The sequence below is a fragment of the Phocoena phocoena genome, chromosome 1 (assembly GCF_963924675.1).
Source record: "Phocoena phocoena chromosome 1, mPhoPho1.1, whole genome shotgun sequence".
Lineage (NCBI taxonomy): Eukaryota > Metazoa > Chordata > Mammalia > Artiodactyla > Phocoenidae > Phocoena > Phocoena phocoena.
The window spans coordinates 153107719-153132998 of NC_089219.1; the positions used below are offsets into that span (position 1 = coordinate 153107719).

The following is a 25280-nucleotide window of genomic DNA, read 5'->3' on the forward strand; positions in this document are numbered from 1 at the left end:
TACTTAGCTAACATTAGTTTTTATTCTAGTTTTCACTCCCTACTGTTCTTTTCATCTTCTTTTATGGAGAGAGGGGTTATTTGGGTTTTTTGGAGAGGTGGTGGTATATAATGGTGGCCTATTTCTCTTAAGTTCAAACTTATTACAAGTAGGTGCAAGCAATCTGCCTACTTACGTCTTCTGTTAAGTCTTGCCTGAACACATACACTGAGAGACATTGTGTTGTATTATAATTTTTTCTTCTTTATTATAATTAGCATTGAGGGTTTTTTTAATGATGTATGTAGACTGGTCATATCATCTACGAATTGCACTGCAGGATAGAGGGGACATTACAGAGGGAATGCTGGCTCTAATGGGACTGAGAACCACTGCTCTACAATGAGAGAAAGGATGTTAGGAACTGTCCAGCCTCTCTTTTTTTCAGGCCCACAGAGGGTGGAAAGGATACAGCCACATCTACACAACTGGTGGGTGGATTAGAACCAGGCTTCCTGAATCGTTGTCCAGCCCTACCCTAAGCCTAAATTCATCTTTCATTTTCCATAGCTCTTCACAGTCCAAAGTTGGGCACTGCTGGAGGAAAGGAGGTCGAAGCCCTCCGTGTCTAACTCCCTTGGGACATTTTTGCCCTAGATTCAACCGAATCTGGCGCTCTCCTAAGGCTGCCAGCAACAGGTTTTACTCGGTTGTTTGTCGCCCCTAGTGTCTAGCGTGGGTACTGGCACAAAGCGAGCAAACTACTTACAAGATGAATTTAGTACTTTTCCAGAGAGAAACAGATCCCAACTCTTCCCACACCTTCCACCAAGCCAGTAAGGAATCCAGGTACTTCCTAAATCCCAATTCTTCCCTAAAGAGTCCAAATTTTGCAAAAGAGATGGAAACAGCTGAACTCAGCCTCAGGGCATGGGGTGGTGGGGAATACAGGGGTCAGATGGGAGTGGCCTTCTCCGAGTGGGCGGAGCGCGTGGGTGGGAGCAGTGCCCTCTGGGAAGAACCCGGAGGGAGACTCCTGACTTTAAGCAGCCCTGTGTGCGCGCGCGCGTCTGTCTAGGGGGAGTTGATGATTTACCAGAGGCTCATTTCACAACTTACCAAGGGTCAGCTTCCCTTGGGCATGTACAAGTTCGGTCCTCTGGGCTCCTCACCCCTTGCCAGCTTCCACCCGGAAGGTCCCCCAGGCAGCCCGCAGCATGATCTCCATCACCGAATGGCAGAGTGAGTGCGAGGGGCCGGTGCTGTCGAGGGGGCTGGCTGGACCGGCTAGGGTGGGTCAAGATGCAGCCCCTCCCAGCCGGGATCTTTCTCTGGGGAACCTGCAAGGCGACCTCTGGAGCTAGTGGCTGGGAGCTGCCCTGTTGGCATCCTTCAGGCAGCACGGCCAGGGCAGGGTGTGGCTCCCTGCCTTCCAGGGGTTGGGGGGTTGCCCAGGGCCCCCAGGTAGCCAGAGGCTGGTGCCTGGAGGAACTGGCAAGTTCACCACTCAGGCTGGTCCCTTCCCCATTCAGGATTCTTAAACATGGGATACTACAAGGGTGGACCTAGAAGGCCTCTGCCTATTGAGACATCTTTCCCCCACAAACTCCTAGGGTATCCTGTGGCCCTGGCTCCTTCTTATCAGAAACTAAACTCAAATCCCCTCCCCAAATCACTCTGTCCTCACTCCTAAATATCTTTCCCCTTTATTCAGGGAAGAGGGCAGGGAGGTAGTCCCAAGGTCCAGGAGAAGTGGTGAAAACTGTGGCTCTCTAAGTTTCATTTGGGTGAGTTACTTAAAGCCAGTGTCTTATCTGTGAACTGGAGATAATATTCATTCATTCACTGAACAAATTTGTCTCCTTTATGTACCAAGCACTGTTTGGGGCACAGGGTATGCAACAGTGAATGGAACAGACATATTCCCTGCTTATGTTCCAGAATGAGGAAACAGGTAATTAGCAGATGAAGTCAGTATGTAGTATGTCAAATGGTGATACCTCCCTCTGGACAAAAATAAAACAGGGTAAAGAGGCTTCGGAGTGCGGGGTAGGAGGGGTGACTGTTTTGTATAGAGTGGTCACTAAGCTTACCTGGGAAGGTACTTTTATACAGAGACCCATAGGAAGTGAGGGAGCAAAGCCACGCAGCTGTCGGGGGCGGAGGGGGGGGAAATGTTCTAGGAAGAGGGGACCGCCAGTGCAAAGGCCCTGAGGCATTAGCATATTTTGGTGTGTTTGAAAAACAAGGAGGCTGGTGTGGGTGGAACAAAGTGAGGAGAGGGGAGAGCAATAGGAGGAGAGTCAGGGAGGTCACTCAGAGGCCAGGCTGTGTAAGAATTTTGGTTTTATCTCCATAAGATGGGAAACAATTAGAAGGTTTTGTGCAGAGGAGTGACATGATCTGCTTATATTTTTAAAAGATCACTCTGGGTGCTGGATTGAGAATAGACAGACTGTGGAGGGGTGGGGTCAGCAACAGAGAGACCAGTTTTGAGGCAAGAGATGGTGAAGGAGACCAGTTCTGAGGTAAGAGGTGGTGAAGGAGACCAGTTCCGAGGTGAGAGATGGCGGAGACCAGTTCAGAGGTGAGAGGTGATGGAGGAGACCGGTTCAGAGGTGAGAGGTGATGGAGGAGACCGGCTCTGAGGTGAGAGACAGCGGAGGAGACCAGGGTGGTAGCAGCAAACTGGTGGGGAGTAGTCAGTGCTGGATCTGCGCTGAGGAAATTTCTGAAAGGATTTGCTGATGGACTGGATGTGGGTTGTGAGAGAAAGAATTCAAGAATGCCTCCAATATTTTCAGCCTGAGCAATTAGAAGGGCTGAGTAGCGGGGAAAGGCAGGATTTGGGTTTTAGACATGTCGAGTTCCATGTCAAGTAGGTAGTCAGGTATATTAGTCTGCAACGGAGAGAAATTTGGGAGTTGCCAGCGTAGGGATGGTATGTAAAACCATGAGGTCGCCTGGGCACAGTTTCTCAGCCTCCCCACTACTGACATTTGGGGGCAGAGTAGTTCTTTGTTGTGGGGGGAGGGGGAAGCTGTCCTGTCCATTGTAGGATTTTAGCAGCATCCCTGGCCTCTGCCCACTAGATGGCAGTAGCACACTCTCACTCCCACTTGTGACCATCAAAATGTCTTCTTATGTTCCCAAATGTCCCCAGGGGAACAAAATTGCCAACCTACCCATCAGCCCCACCTTCCACCCCAAGTTGAGAAACACTGACTTAGGGGAAAAAATAGAAGAGGGCTGAGGCCTGAGCCCAGGGGCAAGCCAACATTAAATCAAAATGGGCTAAGTTCTATGAAGAATGTGCTAAGTAAGTCCTACGAAGAGAAAAAATATGAGGGAACCAGATTAAGTCAGGAACAGATAGTGGACCAGGTTTCCCTGAGAAACCGACATTTGCGTTGAGACCTGAAGGAGTATGTGTTGGGCAGATAGCAAGTGGGGAGAAACCGCATGTACCAAGGCCCCGACGCAGGAAGGCTCGTCATGGAAACAGTGATGTGTTTGGAGTATGGCAGGCAAGGGCAGAAGATGAAGTTGGACAAGCAAGCCTAGGCCCCATCATGCAGGGCCTGTAAGCCAAGGCATGGGTGGGAGGACTCTGTTGCATTCTAAGCCAGTGGGAAGCCATGACGGATTGTACGCTGTGCTAATATGTTTTCCAAGGCCCCTGACTGCTGTGTGGAGAAGGGATAAGAGGGTGGCAGGAATGAAGCAGGAGACTAACTGGGGGATGTCGCAGGAGTCCAGGAAAGAGATAATGGTGGCTTAGAATTAAGTGGTAAGAGTGGAGAGAAATGGACAGCTTTCAAGATACATTTAGGAGGAAGAAGCAATAAAACTTAGCTGTGGATTGAATGGAGGAGGGGTGGTAGGAACAGTGAGGGAGACTCGGTGATGGATCTTGGGCTTCTGCCTCGAGCTGCTGAGTGGGTGGTGATGACATTTCATTCATTTGGGGAAAACTGTGCCAGGTGCAGCTTGAAGGAAGGAAAATCAATAGCTCAGTTTGGACCTGTTGAGTTCAAGATGCCTTGGAGAGAGAAAAACATGCAGATATGCCAAGTAAGCAGCTGGATAGGAGTTTGGAAGCTCAAAGGAGGCATGGACTAGAAAGATAAATATCAACATTGTCAGCACACAAAAGATACTTAAAGATGTGTAAATTCGTGTGAAACTAGAATGAGAAGAGAAATGAGCTGGAGCTGAAGCCCTGAGCAATTCAAACCCCAAGAGAAGAGAAAGAAGTGGGAGATGGTGAAGAAGCCTGGGAAAGAGTGGCCAGACAGCAGGAAAGAAATCAAGAATGTGGTGTCATGGAACCCACCACAGGACATTTCAAGAAGGGAGTGGCCAACTGCTGACAGATGAGGACCGACCCCTCTCCTTTGGATTTGGGAACATGGACGTCATGGAAGGCCCAAGCAAGAGCCTCTCTGTAGAGGGGGTGGGGGCAGAAGTGGACCGGACAGGGTTGGTGAAAGGCACTTTTTCTAGAGCCAGTCTACTGGGTTCACACCCTGGTTCTGCCAGCTGCTGGCTGTGCACCCCTGGGCACAGGTTAAGACCTCTCAGTGTTTCCGTTCTGTTTGTGAAATGGGGCTAAAGCACACCTACCTCATAGGCAGTTATGAAAATTCAACGAGTTAATACACATAAAGCGCTTAGACTGCCTGGTACCATGTGTTCATTAGTGTTAACAATTATTACTATTAATCACTGTTGTTAATTTTGAAAAGAGAAACAAGCTTCTTTCTCTTCCCCTTTGCCTCCTTCCTCTTCCTGAACAATTCAGTCTTAAAGCCATGAGGTGGCAGGGGGGCGGTGCCCAGGGCAGGTGTCAGGGTCCTCGCCGGGCTGGCGGGTTCACACTGGTGCCAGGCCAGGGGGAGGGGGGCATCCTGGAACGGTTGGGGTGGAAACTGGAGAGTAACTCTATGGTGGAGGGGCCTGCAGACTCCGCCTTGATGAAGTACTTAAAGAAACATCATTCAGTAACAGGTCAGATTGGAACTGTGCATCACCTAATAGATGCAGTGAGAAGAACACAGCATCACCTCTTGTTGATATCTCTGCATAACCTGAATCTGGTCATGAGGAAACATCAGACAAACCCAAACAGAGGGACAGCTACAGGATAACTGGCCCAAATCTTCACACGTGTCAAGGTCATGTCAAGGAGAGACTGAGGAACTGTCTCAGACAAAACAGCCTGAAGAGACATGGCAACCACGTGCCACATGTGATTCTGAACTGGATCTTCTTGCCGTGAATGATTTGACTGGGACAACTGATGAAACCTGAATGGGGTCTCTGAGGGTTGCACGGTAGTAACGTATCAGTGTTAATCTCCTGACTTTGACGTTGTGTCCTGGCTGTATGGGAGAATAAAGGAAACCACCGCCAAGTATTCAGGGGCGATGAGATAGCCAGTGGCAACTGCTTTCAAATGGTTCAGGAAAAAAATTCTTTGTACTGTACTCGCAACTTTTATGTCCATTTGATACTGATTTTAAAAAAAGAGGGAGGGACTTCCCTAGCGGTGGTTAAGACTCCGCCTGCTGGGCTTCCCTGGTGGTGCAGTGGTTAAGAATCCACCTGCCAATGCAGGAGATGTGGGTTTGAGCCATGTTTGGAGAAGATCCTACATGCTGCGGAGCAACTAAGCCCGTGCGCCACAACTACTGAGCCTGCACTCTAGAGCCTGAAAGCCACAACTACTGAACCTGTGTGCCACAACTACTGAAGCCCGTACGCCTAGAGCCCTGCTCTGCAACAAGAGAAGCCACCACAATGAGAAGCCGGCACACCGCAACGAAGAGTAGCCCCTGCTTGCCACAACTAGAGAAAGCCCGTGAGCAGCAATGAAGACCCAACGCAGCCAAATAAATAAATACATAAATTTAAAAAAAAAAAAAGAAAAGAAAAGAGAGAGAGAGGGAGAGAGAAAGTGAATGGTGTCTGAGGCTCCCTTGCACAGTCTCAGATCAGAGGGACCCATCCGCCTGCTCCAGGGGATATTGTTTTCCTTGGAGCTGTAGCTGCTTTCTGGAAGCAAGAAAGACATTGAACCTGGCTTCAGTTAGTGCTGCAGGGCGGGGTCTAAACAGGACTTTGGAGCAGCCATCAGCCCGGTGGTTCTCTGCGGGTCTGGGGAGGGCCCCACTTCTCACCAGGTGGCGCCCTGGAGAGCCAGGCCTCTCTGGGGAGTTCCGTCAGTCTCCCAGCTGTTCTCTGCCCCCAGAGCCTGGAGACTGGGTGACCTCCAGCAAGGGGTGCGCTGCCCCAACTGTCTGCATCCTGAGGACGGTGGGCTGCAGGCACTGCTGTCACTCCTGGTGATGTGTCCCATCCCCCACCCTCTCTGCCATGCTTTCTGCCCCAAGAAGAACTTCAGGAGCAGCCCCTGGCTGGTAATTTGACTGAAATCCCTCAGCTACTCCACAGGTGACAGGCACAGCAAGGTCTGAGGCTTGTGTGTGAGAAAAACAGTTTCTGACCCTTTTCTGTGGGGTTTTGTGTTCACGGTGCAGTTTCTCCGCTGAACGCTGGAAGCACTAATTGTGGCCCATAAAGAAGGCTGCCTCCATTGCAGAAAGATTGTGGAAATGCACCAGCCCTTGAAGGGCAGTGTGGAACAAGTCGGAAAAGTAATAACCATACAAGCCAGCAAATCATTGTTGCAGAAAAAAGTATAATATAGAAGACATGAAATATGAATTTGAGAAATGTACGATTTCTACAAAATGAGTAAGAGGCTGTACTTAAGTGTTTACAGCATGGTCATGTGGATATTCTAACAAAACAAAATGAAAACGCAATAAAATGCCCATGTTATGTTTCCGCACAAAAATATCTACTAAGGGAGATACACTGGAAGGCTGTATTGTCAGAACTGACCTATTTTTATGGTGAGTGTAAGCTAATAAGAGATTTTTATAACGGGCATAAAAACTTAAAATACCTTTGTCATTCAGATGAAAGAAATATGGTTGTGGTCTTCCTCCACAGTACCCTGGCCCGTGTAAAATTATCATGACAAGATAGATGTACTTCTAGATCCTTAACTCACTGTCTCTGAGGGTAGAAAAATCATGCAACGTGGAAAGACAGAACACAAACTTCAGAATGACCAAGGGGGTTGTACTCTACCCAGTGTCTTGGGTTCTAAGAGATTTAATTCAGGCAGGCATTCTAGGACATGGAAACAGGAAACAAACTTAAATAGATTACGGAGATTTGTCAGAAACAGGAGGAATTGCCATTAGTAGCAGCTGGATTCTGGGTGGGGTGGGGGGGATATGCTGAGAGAAATGATGATGGATGTTGTACTCATTCCTAGCAAATCCAGCTCTGCCAAAATGGAGACCCAATTAGACTGGCGTTTTTCTAGAATATGAGTTGAGCGAGGTTTCAATCCACAATTTGAACAATAAATCTCATCTCTGTATTTTTCAAGATCTTTTAAAGTCCTTTGGCCTTATTTCTATACTGGAACTGATCCTAATCCTCTTAAGGTCTGTATGGTAACAGATTAGGAAAGATTAACTACCTGCCTGAAAGACGACTGTGTTTCATTTTCTTTCAGTTGTAAATATAACTTAGCCAGTAAACCTAATCTTAAGAATAAACCTAACTAAGGAGGCAAAAGGCTTGTACCCTGGAAACTACAAAATGTTGCTGAAAGAAATTTTAAAAGACACAAATCGGTAGAAAGACCCATATTCATGGATTGGAAGACTTAATACTGTTCAGATGTCAATACTACAGAAGGCAGTCTACAGATTCAATGCAATAATCTATCCAAATCCCAATGGCATTTTTTGCAGAAATAGAAAAATCCATCCTAAAATTCACATGGAATCTCAAGGGATCTTGAATAGCCAAAGCAATCTTGAAAAAGAAGAACAAAGTTGGAGGTTTCAAACGTCCTGATTTCAAAACTTATTACAAACCTACAGTAATCAAAACAGTGTGGGACTGGCATAAAGACAGACATAGAGACCAATGGAATATAAAAGAGAGCCCAGAAATAAACCCTGGCACATACGGCCCCATGGTTTTCAACATGGGTGCCAAGACCGTTCAATGGAGAAAGGACAGTCTTTTCAACAAATGATGTTGGGAAAACTGGATATTCACAGGCAAAAGAATGAAATCGGACCCATACCTTACACCATATGTAAAAATTAACTCAAAGTTCATTTTAGCTCTAAGTAAGATCTAAAACAAACTCTCAGAAGAAAACATAGGAGAAAAGCTTCATGATGCTGAATTTGACCATTATTTCTTGGGTGTGATACCAAAAGCACAGGCAACTAAAGAAAAATATAGATACACTGGACTATATGAAAATCTAAAACTTCTGTGCATCAAAGGACACAATCAACAGAGTGAAAAGGCAACCTACAGAATAGGAGAAAATATTGGCAAATCTTGTATCTGATAAGGGGTTACTACACAGAATATACAAAGAACTCCTATAACTGAACAACAAAAAACCCCAAACAACCTGTTTTAAAAAATGGGCAAAGGACTTGAATAGACACTTCTCCGAAGAAGATATACAAATGACCAACAAGCACATGAAAGATACTCAACACCACTAATCATCAAGGAAATGCAAATCAAAACCTCAGTGAGATACCACCTCACACCCCTTAGGATAGATGCTATCAAAAACAAAACAAAGCGAAAAAACAGAAAGTAACAAGTGTTGGTGAGGATATAGAGAAGCTGGAACCCCTTGTACACCACTACCGGGAATGTAAAATGGTGTAACTTCTGTGGGAAGCAGTACGGTGGTTTCTCAAAAACTTCAAAATAGAACTACCATATGGCCCAGCAATTCCACTTCAGGGTATATACCCAAAAGAAGTGAAAGTAGAGTCTCGGAGAGATATTTGCTCACCCGTGCTCACAGTAGCATTATTTACAATAGCCAAAAGGTGGAAGCAACCCACGTCCATCCACAGATGACTAGATAAACAAAATGTAGTATATGCATGCAATGGAATATTATTCAGCCTTAAAAAGGAAGGAAATTCTGACACATGCTACAACACGGATAAACCTTGAAGACATTATGCTGGGTGAAATAAGGCAGTCACACAGAGACACGTACTGTACGATTCCAATCATATGAGGTACCTAGACTAGTTAGAACCACAGGAAGTAGAATGGTGGTTGCCAGAGAGAGTGGGGAACGGGGAGTTGTTTAGAGGGTACAGAGTTTCAGTTTTGCAAGATGAAAAGAGTTCTGGATGTGGGTGGTGGTGATAGCACAACAAGGTGAATGTACTTAGTACCACTGAACTGTATACCTAAAAATGGTTAAGATGATCGATTTTACTTGTATTTTATTGTAATTTAAGATAAAATTTTCAACTTGATTCAATTTAAAAATGAAGCAACACAATGAACTGTCATTTGTTGACTACCAGAGCGGCACAGATAAAGTAAAATTAACAATTCTGTGTGATGGAGGGGGTTTAAGAGAAAGGGAACTTCATATCCTAACTAGCCTATCTGTGCTGGGCTCCCTGGCTCTGAGCCAACTCCTGTAGTTCAAAGAACGAGGAGACACAAAGCAAAAGACACGCTGCTGCTGGGGCCCACCTGTGGCTGAAGTTAGGGTTCCGAGGAGTGTGTGGCAGGGCAGCCACGGTGCTGGCTGTGGTGTAGACTCCGAGGTGATGAGCACATTTCTGGTCAATGACTTCTCTTTCCCAGTCAAGTGTGAGAGGTCGTCATCAGAAGGCTGGGAAGCGGGGCGGTTTAGAGAAGGAAGGAGACACTGTAAAGAACTGTTCAGGAGGGCAAGCCTCCTGAAATAGGGCAGGCCAGCTGGGCAGTTGCGAGACACTCTGGGGATATGGCTGTGAGTTTTCAGTGGTACGCTTCGGCCCTGGTGTGAGTTGGGCATCAAGTAGCTCCCAAAAGCAAGAGGCCAGGAACAGAGTAGGCAGAGGGTTGTGTTCAGCCAGAGACCCAACCCTGATGCTGATCTAGGTGACGTGGCATTTGAAGACAAGAGGAAACTGAAAATAGAAAGTGGTGAGAGTATCCCTAGCTACCTCATAGAGATGTTGTGAGGACAGGACGCCAGAGTATATAGAACTGACCAGCAGTTTCCAGGTGATAAACATAGATTCGTGCCCACCCTTCCCTTCCCCTCCTGTCATTCCCTGAGAGCACAGAGGCCAAGATTCCTGGATGGCAATGGAGCCACGCCATCCCCTGCCCCCCAGAGGGCACCTGTCCAGCGGCAATGGGGGGAAGTTCCAGCATCCCAAGCTGCTCCCCAAAGCCCATCCCACCACAACCTCCTTGCCCATTGCAGAGATTGGTGTGGGCACCACCGGCTTCGGCATCTTCTTTATCCTCTTTGGAATGCTCCTGTACTTTGATTCGGTGCTCCTGGCCTTCGGAAACGTGAGTCCCCAAGCCCTGTGAACCTGCCTGAGGTCTCCGTTGCCGGGAGGGTCAGCCCTGAGTTTATTCAGATAGAGCCCATCCAGGCGCTGGGCACCACCAAGCGCAGGCAGGCAAGGGGTGGCTGGGGATGGATGCTGAGGCCTATGGGGCACAGAGAATCTAAGGACCTGGATTCTCATGCCAAGCTCTGGGCAAGGTCCTGAGGGTACCAAGATGAATCAGACGCCCCGTCAGAATCCCACCACATAGGGACAGGAATGTCACATCAACATACACGACTGGGGAGGAAGACAGGGGCAGTGGTAAAGTCACTGTAAGATAAACACATCTAACATGAAACAAGGTGCTTGGAGAAAAGAGAGCGCGCCCTGTGGGAGAAGGATGAAAAACAATTTAGAAAAATAAGTGAGTGTGGGGAGGATAAAGCACTTCCAGGTGGATGGAACAACAAGAGAAGAGGTATGGAGAAGGGGAGGGAAAGCATGGAACGTGCTGGAAGAAAGCCAGAGAGTTAGGTTTGACAGGAGGCCAGGCACTCTTAAGGGATCGTTGGGAGGCAAGCTGAAGGTGGTGACAGGGCCGTAGAGTGGAGGGCCTGGAGGGCCACAGGCTGGAGCCCTGACACTGCCCTGTGACTCTGGGTGTGGCTGCCTAACCTATTTAGGCTTCAGCCCTCACCTTTGTAAAATGGAGAGAATCTCACTATCTTTCCCATCTTACTTAGAAGGTGTGATGAGAAATGATATCATATAAGAAGAAGTGCTTGGGATCCAAGAAATTGGGTCGAATTGGGTGACAAGCTAGAGACCTTCAAAGGTCTCCTGGTCCACCCTGCCTCTGGGCACTTCTGTTCCTAAGCAGTTCAAATTACTCACCCTCTCCAATGTTATCCCTCCTTGAAGAGTGAACAAGTCCTGCCGCATGCCTGATGCGCAGCTCCAGGCCTGGCCCCTGACTCCCGAGGGAGCAGAGGGAGCCAGGGTGTTTGTTCTCACACCCACCCCCTCCCTCTCCCACAGCTGCTGTTCCTGACTGGCCTCTCCCTCATCATCGGCCTGAGGAAGACGTTTTCCTTCTTCTTCCAGAGGCACAAGCTCAAGGGGACCAGCTTCTTCCTGGGGGGCGTGGTCATCGTGCTTCTGCGCTGGCCCCTCCTGGGCATGTTCCTGGAAACCTATGGCTTCTTTAACCTCTTCAAGTGAGTGCAGGTCCCCTTCCCCTGGATGGGCCCACCAGGGCCTCTGAACGGCTGAGGTCAGGTTTGGGCAGCATGACCAGCAGTGCATACAGAAGCTGGACTTTATCCTGCAAGAGACGGAAGCCTCGGAAGGGTTGAAAATGGGGAGGAGCATCAGGTGGGCACCAACCATAGGCTGAAGGATAAGTTGGAGGAATCAGCCCATCCATCAGTAAACATGGAGTACCTGCTGTGTCCCCATCACTGTGCCTGTCACCAGGGAGGAGACACAGGACCTGCCCTCAAGTCTGGCAATCCAGATAGGGAGGAAGGGCAGTGAACTAAAATCTACTAAGCCCCTCACATGCACCAAGCATGCTCACAAGCAACCTCTCACTTTGTCATCTCCACAACCCACTGTAGGATTGTCCTCTACTTGCAAATAAGGAAAGCAATGCTCAGAGCCCCGCCCAAGCTCTCACAAGTAGTATGCAGAGGATCTGAACTTGACCCAGTTGTCCGTGGCTTCGGCCCATCCAGTGTCAGCCTGGGCCTGGTGAAAGACACGGTGGAACTCAGCGAAGGTGTGTGGCCTCCATCAGGGCCAGGGAGGTGTCCCAGAGGAAGCAGGACCTGAGACAGGCCTTGTGGGGTGGGTTGGGTCTCAGAGAAGACTGAAGGGTCCTTAAGGAGAAGAAAGAAAAGGATACTGAGGAAGACCATCTCTGGGGCACTGTGGAGAGAACAGGGGTGGGATGGGGATGATGTGGGCTAGAAGAATCATGGCTTATGGACTCATGGGAAGGAGCTGTGGACCAGGAACCTTAGGCTAATCGAAACCATCAGCTTACTCAGTGTAGCCTTGAAAACACCTGATCGGCCCGATGCCCTAGACTTCAGAGACGTCATGTAGTGCGGTTGCAGGAAATGAAATTCTCTCACATGTGTTCTGCCGTCCGTTATTTTTCAACGATGTCATTATTCAAACGGTCATTCATTCAAATAGTCAGATACATAAAAAAGTACCTACTACGTGCCAAATACAGGGCTAGGTGTGGGGATATGGCACTAAACGAGGAGAAACTTCCTGCGGAACTTGGAATTTAGTGAAGGAGACTAACTCTGACAATAGTTACCATTTACTGAGGACGTGGAAGTGTGAGTGGGGCCACTGCAGACTCAGCAGTTCTAACCAAAAGTAAACCTTGAGAAAGACACCTTGCAGCAGCATGGACGGGGTCAAAAAAACAAACAAACAAACAAAAAAACAACTCAGAGCTATAAGAGACCCAAGCGAACCTCAGGGACCTGAGGCCCAGGGAAAGGAAGTAGCTCAGCCAGAACTCAGATTTCTGCTCCCCTTCCCACACCAAGCTCCGTGCCTCCAAGCCCTTTGAGGGATCACCCATCCATGCGTGGGGGAGAATAGTGAGCGCGGCCTCCAATAGCGATCCATGCCTGGAGCTCAGGAAACATGTGGCAGGCGGTACGCACCCAGGCTAGGGAGGAGAAGACAGTAACAATAATAAAAATAAACATTTCCCAAGCATTTCTCTGTGTAAGGCCTATGACGTAGATACGATTATTATTAACCCCATTTTACAGCTGGAAATAGATTCAGAGAAGTGAAGAAATTTGCCTAAGTTTATACAGTGCCAGTGAGTGGTAGAGCCAAGATTTGAACCCAGGGAGTCTGACCTCAGGGCCTTCATTCTTAACTACTCCACTTGGCTGCCTCTCAAAAAAACAGGGGTGCAGAAGCACGCCCATCCCCAGTGCCCAGGGGCCCATTCTCTTGGGAGCCAAAGCTGGAGCCTTAGGGGGGACCTCTTAGCCTCGCTGCCCTCATCCTCCCCTCTGGGGCCATCACTGACCACTCCCTCCGCCTTTCTGCTCCTAGGGGCTTTTTCTCTGTCGCCTTTGACTTCTTGGGCAATACCTCCAACATCCCCTTCCTGAGCATGGTAAGTGGATTATGCGTGTGGCTTGGTGGCGGTGCCTTGGGGTGGGGGAAGCACACGGACTTAGTAGAACAGCAGCTCCAGGCGCAGTGGACACTTCCCCATCTCCCCTCAAAGCCCCTTACCCAGGCGGGCCAGCCTCAGCTCCTCTTCCCCTCCCTGTACCTTCTCCATTTCACAACAGCAGATGAGATGACGGGTGTGAGCAGTTGTGCCAAAGGTGTGGGTGTAGAGAACGGTGTTTGTCAGTAGCTCCCTATTACCACCAAAGAAACGGAGCCTTAGGGAGTCTAGGTGACCCAGCCAGAAAGGGCCAGACTTCCGGAGAGAGGGCTGAGTCTGGGCCCCAGGCAGAGAGAGGATGTGTGACAGCCAGTGACGACAGGAAAATCAGGTGGCAGATTCTGTCCTCTCCCTGGGGCAGGCATGGGGCAGTGGTCCCTAGCCCCTGCCCCTCCCTTTCTCTGAAGCACCGGACAGAATACAAGCTCTCTGAGAAGCTCAGAGAGGCTCTAAGCCAGCACCTTGACATGCCCGCCCCCTGGACACACCCCCGCTGTCCCCTCTCCATATCTGCGCCTGGCACTGCTCCCAGCTCTCAAGGCCAGCTTCGTAATAACCTAGATATTGAGTCTGCTCCGCGCTCTTTGTCTGGAGTAATGATTCTTGGCTCCCACAGCTGTTCCGGAGGCTTCAAGGCACCAGCTCAATGGTCTGAACAGCAGAGATAAGCTGCTTGAACTTGCATCATTGGTTGAGGGGGCTGGAAAGGAAATGGGGGCCACCCCCTCAGGCCCCCACCCCACACTGACTCATCTCCCCATCATACCCGGACCTCTCCAAGTCCAGAAGGAAGGATGGAGCCGAGTGACCAACCTCAAATCCCCAAGTCAATGCAAGAAGCTGTCAGGACCGTTGGGAGCAGAGATCCAGGTCCCGAGGAGATTGAACGGGGATCACACCCCACCCTGTATTTATCAGAGGAAAAGCAAAGATTAAATCCCCAAGCTGTAAATGTGCCTGAGACTCAAAGTCAGTGTCTGTAGCCCATTAAGTCCATTCTCTGACTCAGGGCAGGCCCACACACACGGCGAGAAGCAGGCCTGCTCTCATGACCTATCATTCTTACCCTCATGTCTACTAGTCCTAATGAGTGAGATAATATGTTTGCAAGCCCCTGTTAGCAGGAGGTATTAAACAAGTGTTGGGTATTAATCCCCATCATGGTGGGAAGTGCTTCTCAACCATTAATTAGGTGGATGTCTGCACAGCTCACCCACCAGGTAGCCTCTGAGGTAGAGGTAGAGACATAGCCCCTACCTTCCAAGGGCCCCAGTCTCTGTCCTGGGAAGCACTTTATTCAAGGGTAAAGCGCATCCTTGCAGGCCCAAGAAAGAGACGGGAGTCCCCCGCAATGCGTACATTTAATAAGTCTCTGTGAGGGCCCCTGTGTCTGTACGGAGCAAAGGAGCGGGTGCTGAGGGTGCAAAGGGAAGGAGACCTGCCCCACTTCAAAGCGAGGCTCACAGCAATTCCAAAACGGTGTGATCGAGGTGCCACAGGACGTGACTGTGGGGCTCCAGGAGCAGCACCTCCGGACACACTGCAGCTGGAAGGCACTCCTCCGAGTTCCCTTAGTGCTTCCCAGTTACGCCCACCTTCTAGAGCTGCAAAGGTGCTGCTTTCTTAGCCAGCTGCTCACATACCTGTCTCGCCCATCAGACCTCGGCATGTTCATCTCCAAACCCTGTGCTGAGCCCGTGCTCAGGAATTGCTTGGGGAAAGGAGGGAGGAAGGAAGGAAGAAAAAAAGAGACAATCCCCCCACCCAGTCTCAGATCCCAGATCCCAGCCCAGGAGCCGCCTTCTGGTCTGAGACCCCAACTGAGCTGCCAGAGCCGGGAGCACACGGGGAGCAAGGAGCCCCCGGGGCAGACTGTGCCACCTCCTCCCCCTTCCTCCCCTGCATCCTACTCACTTGTCTGGAGGGGGAACATTGCCCGCCGACACTCCGCTCCCGCCCCCAAACAGTCCATTTCCATGTTGCTTGGGGCAGAATGGGTCTTGGAGTGGGTCGGGGAGAAGCGGTGAGAAGCTGGAAAGAACTAGCGGCAATCAGAAAGCCAGCCTTGGAAGGCTTCTGGAGGGGCAGAACAAGGCTGATTTCAGTCATGAGAACCAGGAGGCGGGAGTCAGCCGTCATCGGCCCGAGCGCCAGCGCCGTGCTCTCTGAGGGGGTCTGAGGAGGAGGGAGGGGGAGGCAGAGGTGGGCCTATGCCTGGAGACGTCACCATGGGCTTTATAAAAGGGACGTGACCAGGGAGCTGGTGACAGCGAGCCCAGGAGCCCATCTCCCCTCCCTCCAGGTGTTCACTCAGCCAAGCAGTGTCATCACCTCGGAGACCCCTCAGGACGGAGCCAAGGCAAGGTAGGTGCGCTGCAGCCACCCACACAGGGGAAGGCTCTGGCCGGACTCAGGGAGGCTCCCAAGCTGGGAGCAGGAATTCGGTTCCAAGACTGACAGAGGTGTCCCAGGCAGGCCAAGGGGGTGCCGATCTTCCCTGATTACTCGGCTGGCCAGATTTATTCTGGGATGTCTGGGTAACTTGCACTTTATGAAACCAGGACCTTGGGGATTCTTTTCTGTAGAAAGAATGAATACAATGAATGAGCTCTCTGGCTGGGATGAGAGGCCAGCCACAGAAGCTTTTGGAGGGAGCTGGGGAACTCCTGGGGCTCACAGGCTCAATAGGACTCCTCTGGGCAGTTCCCTGATGTGTGGATGGCAAACACAGACCTAAACAAAGAGCCGCCGTGTACCCTGCCAGCCCTGGCACTAAGAGATGGGATCACCGCAGAAGGGAGCTGCCCCACCCCAAAAGCTTTGCAACCAAGCCTGGAATTCCTGTTACTCTCTAGGTACAAAACCCCTGGGACAGGGAGACCACAAAAATGCCCACAGCAGGACAGCCACTCGTGGCCCCTTGGAAGCTGATGGTTCTTTTCCAAACAACTCAATTCTACCACATGTGTTAAAAGCCCCTGTGCTGGGCAGTGAACCAAGAGTTGGGGGAGGGGTGTAGGTGTGCACTGGGGACAGGTAGTGGGGGAAACCCAAAGTTCTCATGGTAAGTGCTACCTATGATGGGATGGGGAGGGTGCAATACAGGTGAGAGGAGCATGAAGAAGGAACACTACTTTCTAACCACACAGCCCGCCCTCTGCCTCCTTCCCCACTCACCGTCCTGCTTCTGAAGAGCAGCCTGAATGCTCCATGTGAAACGCTAATCTACACACATTCCCCTCTGGCTCGCACCGCCTGGGGATAAAGCCCTTGGTGGCCCCTTCCCCAGACTCATCACTCACTCTCTCTGCAGCAAAGTTTCACCCTCCTGGCAGGCTGGAGGGCCTGCACTTCCCTCCACACCCAGCTCCAGCTCCCTTGCTGGGACTGCCTTCAGTGCTCTGAAACTCAGCTCAGGTGCCACCCCCTGCAGAAAGCCTGCCTGGACCCTCCGCATCAGGCTCCCATGGGCTCTGACACACCCCCAGGCCTCCCCACCCACCCTGTACTCACGTGCTTCCAGCCTATCATTTACCATGTTACTTTGAGATGATTCTGATTACGACTCAATTTCTTGTGCTAGATCTCAGGGGAGGGCCTTGGGGAAGCAACCCTGTGTCTTAGCACACCTGTGCACTCATAGCACCAACCAGGTGCTGCGATCAGGAATGATTTCTGAACTAACCTGGACCCTGTGCATCCATGGTCTGAAGCCATAAAAGAAATGGTTTTACACTGTTCTCTCTAGTGGACTGATCCTCTCTCTACTCCATGCCCTGCCCCAGGCCTTAAGGCAGGTGCAGAAAGCCATGGTCTGGGTTTCAGGGTGTCACAGAGCCAAAGTCTGCAAGGATAAGTGACCATCTGAGGGGACAGTCGGTGGCCAGTCTGACTCAATGCTCTTATTTTATACACAGAGCAATAACGTCTAGAGATGGGAGGTGACTTGCTCTTGTCTCACAGGGAGGGAGGGTGGAGCTGTGGCTATAGATCTGAGCGCTCCTAATCCCACTCTTACTCTACCCCATGCCTGCGTCCCGGTTGGAGCAGGGAGAGGAAAGGGGAGTGGGGGCAACAACAGAGGGATGGATGGGGCTGAGCCACCGTTAGGAGCTGACGGGCACAAATGATAGTCCCCCCGCCCTGTCCACTTACCGCTCGACCACAGAGGGAGGCTCGAGCCTTTAGATCTGGCACCCACTCCCTTCTGCTCAGCCTGCAGTGCTGCCTGGCTCTCCACCAATTTGTCTTTAATCATGTTTGGACAGTCTCAAAATGCCTGGTGACTTTTTCAAAGAGAAATCAGACTTGGGAGCTGGAAGAGCTGGGGGGTGCGGTTGGGGATGAGAGGGGAAAGGGGATGAAGAGGGGGTCAGAGCACACAGCTCCCACCTCAACAGCCAAAATCATGAAGTCAATTATATTCATATCCTCTCAGAGACCACGGGGAATAGAATATGGAGACAGTTGACCTGATAAATCAGGGAAAGTTTTTTTCTCTTTCCTGAATTACAGGCAATAAGACAATTTAATGACGGTTTTCAAGGCTATGAAGGGTTATGAGAGCAAGCAAGATGATTGCCTCTTTCTTCATTTTTCTTGAAAAAGGAAAGGAATTAAGTTCCCATTACAGCGGGAGGGAACTGGGCCAGGTTTGGGAAGGCACATCCTAGCGGGGAGAGTGGAGCACAGAAAGTTGTCATTTATGCAGAGCCCGGCATGGAGGGAAGAAGTGCCTGCTCCCAGGCTCCAGAGAGCAGGTTGGGACCTCAGCGTCCTCCATTCAGTGGAACTCCTTGCCCCACTTCACTTCACCTTTCCCTGCTCACTGCCACACTGCATCTCATTCCTTGTTTCTCCAACATTCCTCTCGAGCAAACCTGAGATTCAGAATCCTGGCCATTTTCCAACCCAAGCAGTCCTGCCGCTTCCACTGATATGGATCCTTCCTCCCTCCCTCCCTCCCTTCTTTCCTTCTCTCCTTCCTTCCTAACCTTACTGGCCTCACCTGCAGGAAGCCCTCCCTATGATTCTCACCTAGCATGAGTTCAGCTTGGACAATACGGTGCAAGTGGTCTCAGTCCCATTTCCGTGCTGTGTCTGTTCAGCCTCATCCCTCCACTGAGGGCCTCCAAGGGCAGGGGCTGTCTCCTCCCTTCCAAGGGTCCCACTTCATGCTGGGATCTGCCCCATCACCCAGCCCAGAGGGCGTGCCTAACCTAGTCCCTCCTCCCTCTCTCTGTCTTGGTCTCAGGACACTTCCAGGACCACGATGAACTCACTGGTTTCTTGGCGGCTGATGATTTTCCTTTGTGCCATCTCCTTCAGGGAGACATTAGAAAAGGCGCCGCCCATGGAGAATCCTAGAGCCACAGGTATGTGTTGTCTGGGAAGAAGGGTGGGAGGGAGCAAGTGAGTTGTTGCAAAATGAGAGTTACCACATTCTTCAGATATGGCTAGTCTCGTGACGTGACTTTAAAGCTGCATTTAATGGAAACCTAAGACTGATACATGCAACACATTTAGGGGCCTCGCTAACCTTGCAAGCAGGAATGTCTTGCCCCCGTTACGGACATCAGGAGGCTCACCCAGGTTCAGGTGCTTGTTAACCACCGAGCTCCTGCACGGTCTTCGCTGCTCTCCGCCAACCACCTCCCTGTGCAGCTCTGCTAGGAAGGAATTTACTATGCAAGTTTGTCTTACCAGTGATCTCAGTTCCTTTATGGGAAACTTGAAAAAAATAAAAAATAGCCTACACAAAAGGACAGATCCTTAATATCTGTCAACATGATGAGTTCATTGTGAAACTGATGAGCTGGAGAAACTGAGGCCCAGAGAGGTAAAGAAACGTTCCCGAAGTCACTCAATCCAATGCTGCAGAAACCCAGCAGGCACTGAGCTCCCCAAGAGTGCCCTCTACAGGGCATGAGCCAGGACGGTGCTCATCCCCAAGTCAGGAGCGGGGTTTAGCACTGCTGGGTGGTCAGCTTGGCCTCTGGGGACCTCAGTTCCTCTAGCTGTGGAATTACAGCATTCTCTCTATACACAAGATATCGCTGTGCCCATAAGCTATCCCAAAGCAAAGACAACATGGCCCTGGGTGTCCCTTGCCAAGTGTGTCTTCTCTCCTGGGATCGGGTGTTCTTTCTGGGTGAGGGAGGATCCCCCAGAGTATAACATCATCACTGCCCTGGGGACATTGAGCTCTTAGCTCTTTCTGGCAAAAGCTTAGGTGATGCTAAAAACAATAGCCTAAGCGGTGATCCTCCTGCTGGGATGGTGGCTGTAGCTAGAAAGGAAGTCATTGTCTCTCCCATCTCAGCCAGGCCCAGGGCCCTCCTAGGAAGATTATAACTAACTCTGGACCATGCCCGCTCTTCTCCAGAGTATGCCAGGGCACTGAAGAGCAGGGCTCAAAGCCAACTACCCTCCACCCAACACACACCCACTCACACCCCAGACCTCATTTCCACTGATCTCCTGCCACAATTTGCTGGGGTCATTGTCTCCTGAGAGCTAGTTGCGCTACTTTACTGCTAAAAGGTATAGTGCACTTAATGAGCCTTGCATGTGAAGTGCCTTCCAAATTAGCCTCCTTAACCGTCAGTATGAAGGGGAAAGATTATACCTGGAGTGGGGGAGGTGAGCTGGTTGAGGTGACCCAGATCCTTTCCCTTCTTTGTTGAAGTCCTTATATAGCCTTTTAGGGGTCACACTTGTTGGGGGTGTGGAGGCACAATGGTCTTAGCTTCACTTGCTTCATTTCTGTAACTACAAGCCTTTCATTAGCTTTTATATAATTTACAAGCAGTTTTGAGGCCCTAGTATGTGCAAGGCACTGTTTTCAAGACTCTGAGAGACTCAGAGAGGAATGAACATGGCCCCAACCGCCCTAGGAGCTCGGTCTAGTGGGAGCCTGATGCACGAGCGAGCCAGCCAGAGGGCCGCGAAGAGGAGCAAAGCTGGGTGTCCAGAAAATACTTGAGTTTTCTTTCTTTCCAAGCTCTACCCTGCTTGCTTGCTAAAAAAAAAAAAAAAAAAGTAATCAATATAAAAGACATTCGAGACAATTCTGTAAAACATGTGAAATCAAAGCTATATTGAAGGAAGGAGGAGCAAATGGCCTAACCACCCAAGCTAAGATGCTGCTGAGCTTGGAGCTCTGAGCTTCCCAGGGGTCAAGGAACAAAAGGGAAGCAGAGGATGGGGATGTGAGTAGGTGTTCCAAAGCCGTCTTTCCCCGTCCCCGGCCTCACGTCAGCCCCTCCCTGTGGCTCTGTCCTAGGCCCGCGGCTCAGACCCCCGGCGCTCCTGGCCTCCGGGGCGCAGAGCCCGCGGTGCGCGGAGAGGAAACCCGCCGCTGCCGGGCCGAGCCCTCGGGGGGCCTCGCCGTGCCCTCCACCCGAGAGCTCCGCTGGGCCCCAGCTGCCGGGCCTGTGCGCCCCCCGCAGTCGCCTGATCCCCGCCCCGCGCGGCGCGGTGCTGGTGCAGCGGGAGAAGGACCTGTCCGCCTACAACTGGAACTCCTTCGGCCTACGTTACGGAAAGCGGCAGGCTGCGCCGCCCGGCACCCGCGGCCAAGGCGCCGGGCGGGGCTGAGCGCGGAGGTGCGGCCTTAGACCTTCCAAATCGGGGCTGGGGGCGGGGCAGTGGGAGGGGCCTGCAGCTTTTTTCCTGAAGCAATAAAGGAAATGCTGCCGTCTCACCTGCTTGTGATCCGTGGCTAATTTTTGCAAGCGGCGCGGATGAGATTGTTCCCCTTCTCTCTCAGTTGGATCTTCAGCTGGTTTTAAGAAGGCTTTAGTGTTATCAAGGTCAATGATTTTAAAACTAGAGGTAAAGGACCAAGTTGTTTTTTCCCCCAATTCGGGGCCGATCGGTAGTTTTAAACACACACACACACACACACACACACACAAACACACACACACTGACTATAAGACTTTTAAACACACACACACACACTGAATCTCTATAAGACTTTTTAAAATAACTAAAAAGAAGCTCAAATTGGATGCTGCTTGGGTGGTGTTACTGCAATATCAAATAGCTCTAAAAATTTCTGAAGATGTTCTCTTAATTCCTAGATCTATGTCACTGCAGATGGGTAACCAACATTTTTCAGAGGGCCATGAGCCGACACCCACACTTTGAGTAGCACTGATCTAGGCCAGGGGAAGGCAGATGGCTCAAGTACCTTCCCCTTTCCCAGGGAAGTTTTTAGCCAGTCGGACAGCCTGATCTGGAAGATGATACCAACCACTGCCCCATCCACTGAGGTTTAAATAACACCTTAGCTCCACAGTCAGACCTCCACTGGGGTGCTTGGCCACAACCACACTGAAGCCCCACTCCATGCGCAAGGAGTGTCAGCAGTGCACTGGGCCATCCATCTGCCAATCACCCCCTCCCCGCCCACCCCCCCACCCCGAAAACCCTGGATGGGTCCAGTGCTTTATGTTCATCACTTCTCTACATCATTTGAACCACCCAGGGGGCTGAGCATGTGTTAACCCCATTTTCACAAGAGAGAACCCTGAGCTTCAGAAAGATAAATATCTCGCTCAAGGCACACAGCCAATGGTGGCAAGCCATTTCAGGCTCCTGGCTTCCCCATTGCACTGTCACACCTCTCTGACGTGGCAGGGTTTCCATCTGAGTCAGCTGTGGTGAACATCAGGAATGGTCAACCTGCCTTGTGGGGACATTCCTGGGGGCCCCCAATAGCTGGGGAGTTTAAACTGCTGTAGGAAGGACTAGAGCTTGTCAGTTGGGAAACTCCAGGAATTCTAGGCTTCTAAGCCCACGAGAAAACCCAGCCCTATTTGAGAGCCTCACGCTACGCGTACCCTGCTTGGTTTTGGCTGAGCTGGGTCTTCACTGTGGTGCGCAGGCTCTTTGTTGCAGCACGGGCTTCTCTCTAGTTGCAACGCACGTGCTTAGTTGCCCTGGGGCATTGGGAACTTAGTTCCCCAGCCAGGGATCGGACCCATGTCCCCTGCATTGGAAGGCAGATTCTTAGCCCCTGGACCACCAGGGAAGTCCCTACCTTGCTTGGTTTAGAATGGAAATGTTCTTTCCTAGAAGGATTGTGTGATCCACCACCACTCCATGAAACACCAGTGTTCCACCCATTACAGAAACCAGGACTCCATAGAATGGAGGCAGAATCTTGTTGCTATGGCAATGAGATAGGCTGCTATGGGAACACGACAACCTGCCCTACCCCCATCTCTACTCTGAAACCGTCCTCCAGGATCTCTCAGATTATTGGTACTGCTGTGAGCTCATGTCCTAGCATGCACGACAGGGTGATGTTGTTGATATTTCATCCCCCAAATGGCCTGGGGGGTGTGTCCCTGTACCTCTGGGAGAGGAATCATAAACTCAACAGCTATTTTGTTAAGTGAGTTATTCTCCTATTCCCTGGACCAATCCTTTCTCTGATGAAGTCTATGCGTAGGAAGAAGCTAATGGATCTCTAAAATCTGCTCTTAGCCAACCTAATTTTACAAAATTTCCTGTGATCTCCCTTAACTTCTCCTCGTGACCTCGAGTTTAGGCAGATAGGAGGCAGGGGGGTGTGTGTGTGTGTATGTTGCTTCAGGGACAGGAGAGTGAAATGTGTTCTCTGGTATAAGAAGCAGGCCTGTGTGTGAGAAGGTATGTGTAAGAGGGGTAAATTGAGAAACATACATGTGTCTGTGTGACGCTGCGTGTGGTGTGGCCCCTCTAACTACATTTCAGGCCTTACTAGCTCCCACTGCAACCCAAGTGCTCTCCAGGATCTCTGTTCTAGCTGCTTCAGTGGGTAGCAGAAGAGCTGGATCCACCTGTCCCGGTCTTCCTGCCCAGGACTGTGCCTGTGAGACTCCAGGCTTTGCAGTTCTTGATCCCATGTGCTGTGAAGGGATGGGGATCTCCATGGCGTGAAGGGGTTTTTGGTTTCATGAGGCTCCCAGCCTGACTCTGAATTGATTGGAGAGAAGGTACAGGCTGTGAGGGGCCCCAGGGACTCCCATCTACCTGCCAAGACTTCTGGGTGGGCTCAGAGAGCTAGGGCACCAGAGCCCAAAGACTTGGAGGTAGGGCTGCCTAGGGTCTCTCAAACCCAGTCCTTCCTGGGAACTCTAGACAGTCCCCAAGGGGCAAGAAACCAGGAGGACCTGGGCATCCTTCCCTGGGGAATGGGAGGTAGGAGCATCTCTTTCCATATTCCTTCCATTTTGGTAAGTCTGTTGCACTAGTAGGGAAGTGGTCTCATGCCCCCAAGCAAAGGAATATGGAGGGCGGGGGTGGGAGGGATGCAGGGGGATTTCTGCCTCTAGTATCACTAGTAACATGTTAACAAGCAATTTTTTAGTCCTGTAGTGTGCCAAGCACAGGGCTACTCCATTTCAACCTCACAACAACTGCAAGAGGTGGGCAGTATTCTTGGAGAAGTCAAGTGGTGCGCCCAAGGTCGGCTGGCAAGTTAGAGAGCCCAGAGTGAGACTCTCACATTCTAATTCCACGTATCATAATCTTCCTACACGCTACACTCTTTCCTTTTTCTCTGTCCCTGCTGTGTGGCAGAGCCAGCCCTCTTCCTGAATGATTTGTCTTGGGTAGCAGGTCTCTGGCAGCCAACGTAACTCCATCCCGATGCCTCTCCAACTTCTTTAATGACAACACAGGTGAGGTTACCAATCCCCAGAGCAGGTCTCCTCCCCTCAAACCTCCTGTTTGGGGTCAGGCATCTGACTTTTGCCCCTGTCTGTCTCCTTTCTCTGGAAGCAGCTTCCCCAGGTCCAGACTTGGTCATAGGGAGGCAAAAGATGTCAAGTCCCAGGGGAGTTAGTATGCCCTTCCTCACCCTTCTTCCATTTTAAAACATCAGAGCCCAGCAGGCTTCCATACTCAGCTCAGAGCAGGGAGCCTGGAGGCCAGCAGGACTGGTTTTGTTTGCTGGGAAAGCCAGAGCAAAACAAAGAGCCCCCAGTTTCATCCTCTTCTCGGGTTTTGCTTACCTATATTTTCTCTATTATCTGTCCAATAGAGTCTTAACAACAGTCTCATCCGCATGACCTTCACAAAATGTTTAAAGGTACCACTTCTGACACAGTCATGTCTGCTCACACCCTAAGCTCCTTAAAAGGTAGCAAAGGAACAAGAAAGGAATAAACTCCCAAGGACAAAGAGAAGGGAAAGGAAACCACAGCAGATGAGAAATGACAACCAGATATTGAAGATGGAAATTAGATGGAGGGCTTGGCAGAATGAAGGAAGCTACAACCTCAAAGCCAGCAAAAAGGTCTACTGAAGGGCCATAACTGATTCACCCCAAGGACCAAGTCTCGGTACTTGGAGCTACCTGGGACGAATTCTAGACTGAAACAGGGGACTGGCTGGAAATCTCTACATGGAGAAGCTAGACTTCCTGAGTCCCCTATCTCCAGTTAACACAGCCTGGCTACCCTGCTCCCCCATGAGGAAGAAGCTAGAGGCTTTCTCGAGGATTCAGTAGAGACCTCTAGTCAGAGGGGGTCACAAGCACAATAAGGATGGGGATAAAGAGAGTGTCTGAAAAGAGGGAAAAAGGAGAGTAAACTGTGTGAAAGTCTGCCTGTGTGAGCCCTTTCCCAGTTTCTTCCCAGAATGCAGGGCACAAGGAC

At 50.5% G+C, this 25280-nt stretch overlaps 2 protein-coding genes across 2 annotated transcripts; both read left to right on the top strand.

The window, feature by feature from the left end:
- The first annotated feature begins 1127 nt into the window (after positions 1-1127).
- On the top strand, positions 1128-14281 carry GOLT1A (golgi transport 1A). Its single transcript, XM_065895934.1, has 5 exons — positions 1128-1221; positions 10331-10422; positions 11445-11623; positions 13503-13566; positions 14243-14281. Exons 1-5 carry the CDS (start codon positions 1197-1199, stop codon positions 14279-14281), a joined length of 399 nt encoding a protein of 132 aa, XP_065752006.1. The 5' UTR covers positions 1128-1196.
- Positions 14282-18898: 4617 nt separating this feature from the next.
- On the top strand, positions 18899-21226 carry KISS1 (KiSS-1 metastasis suppressor). Its single transcript, XM_065890979.1, has 2 exons — positions 18899-19001; positions 20912-21226. Exons 1-2 carry the CDS (start codon positions 18899-18901, stop codon positions 21223-21225), a joined length of 417 nt encoding a protein of 138 aa, XP_065747051.1. The 3' UTR covers position 21226.
- Positions 21227-25280: the final 4054 nt, after the last annotated feature.

Excerpts from the sequence above, each read along its gene's own strand:
- KISS1 (XM_065890979.1), top strand. The coding sequence starts at position 18,899 with ATGAACTCACTGGTTTCTTGGCGGCTGATGATTTTCCTTTGTGCCATC. Across the intron at positions 19,002-20,911 it reads GGAGAATCCTAGAGCCACAG|GCCCGCGGCTCAGACCCCCG; the intron begins GTATGTGTTGTC and ends GCTCTGTCCTAG.
- GOLT1A (XM_065895934.1), top strand. The coding sequence starts at position 1,197 with ATGATCTCCATCACCGAATGGCAGA. Across the intron at positions 11,624-13,502 it reads GGCTTCTTTAACCTCTTCAA|GGGCTTTTTCTCTGTCGCCT; the intron begins GTGAGTGCAGGT and ends TTCTGCTCCTAG. Across the intron at positions 13,567-14,242 it reads ACATCCCCTTCCTGAGCATG|CTGTTCCGGAGGCTTCAAGG; the intron begins GTAAGTGGATTA and ends TGGCTCCCACAG.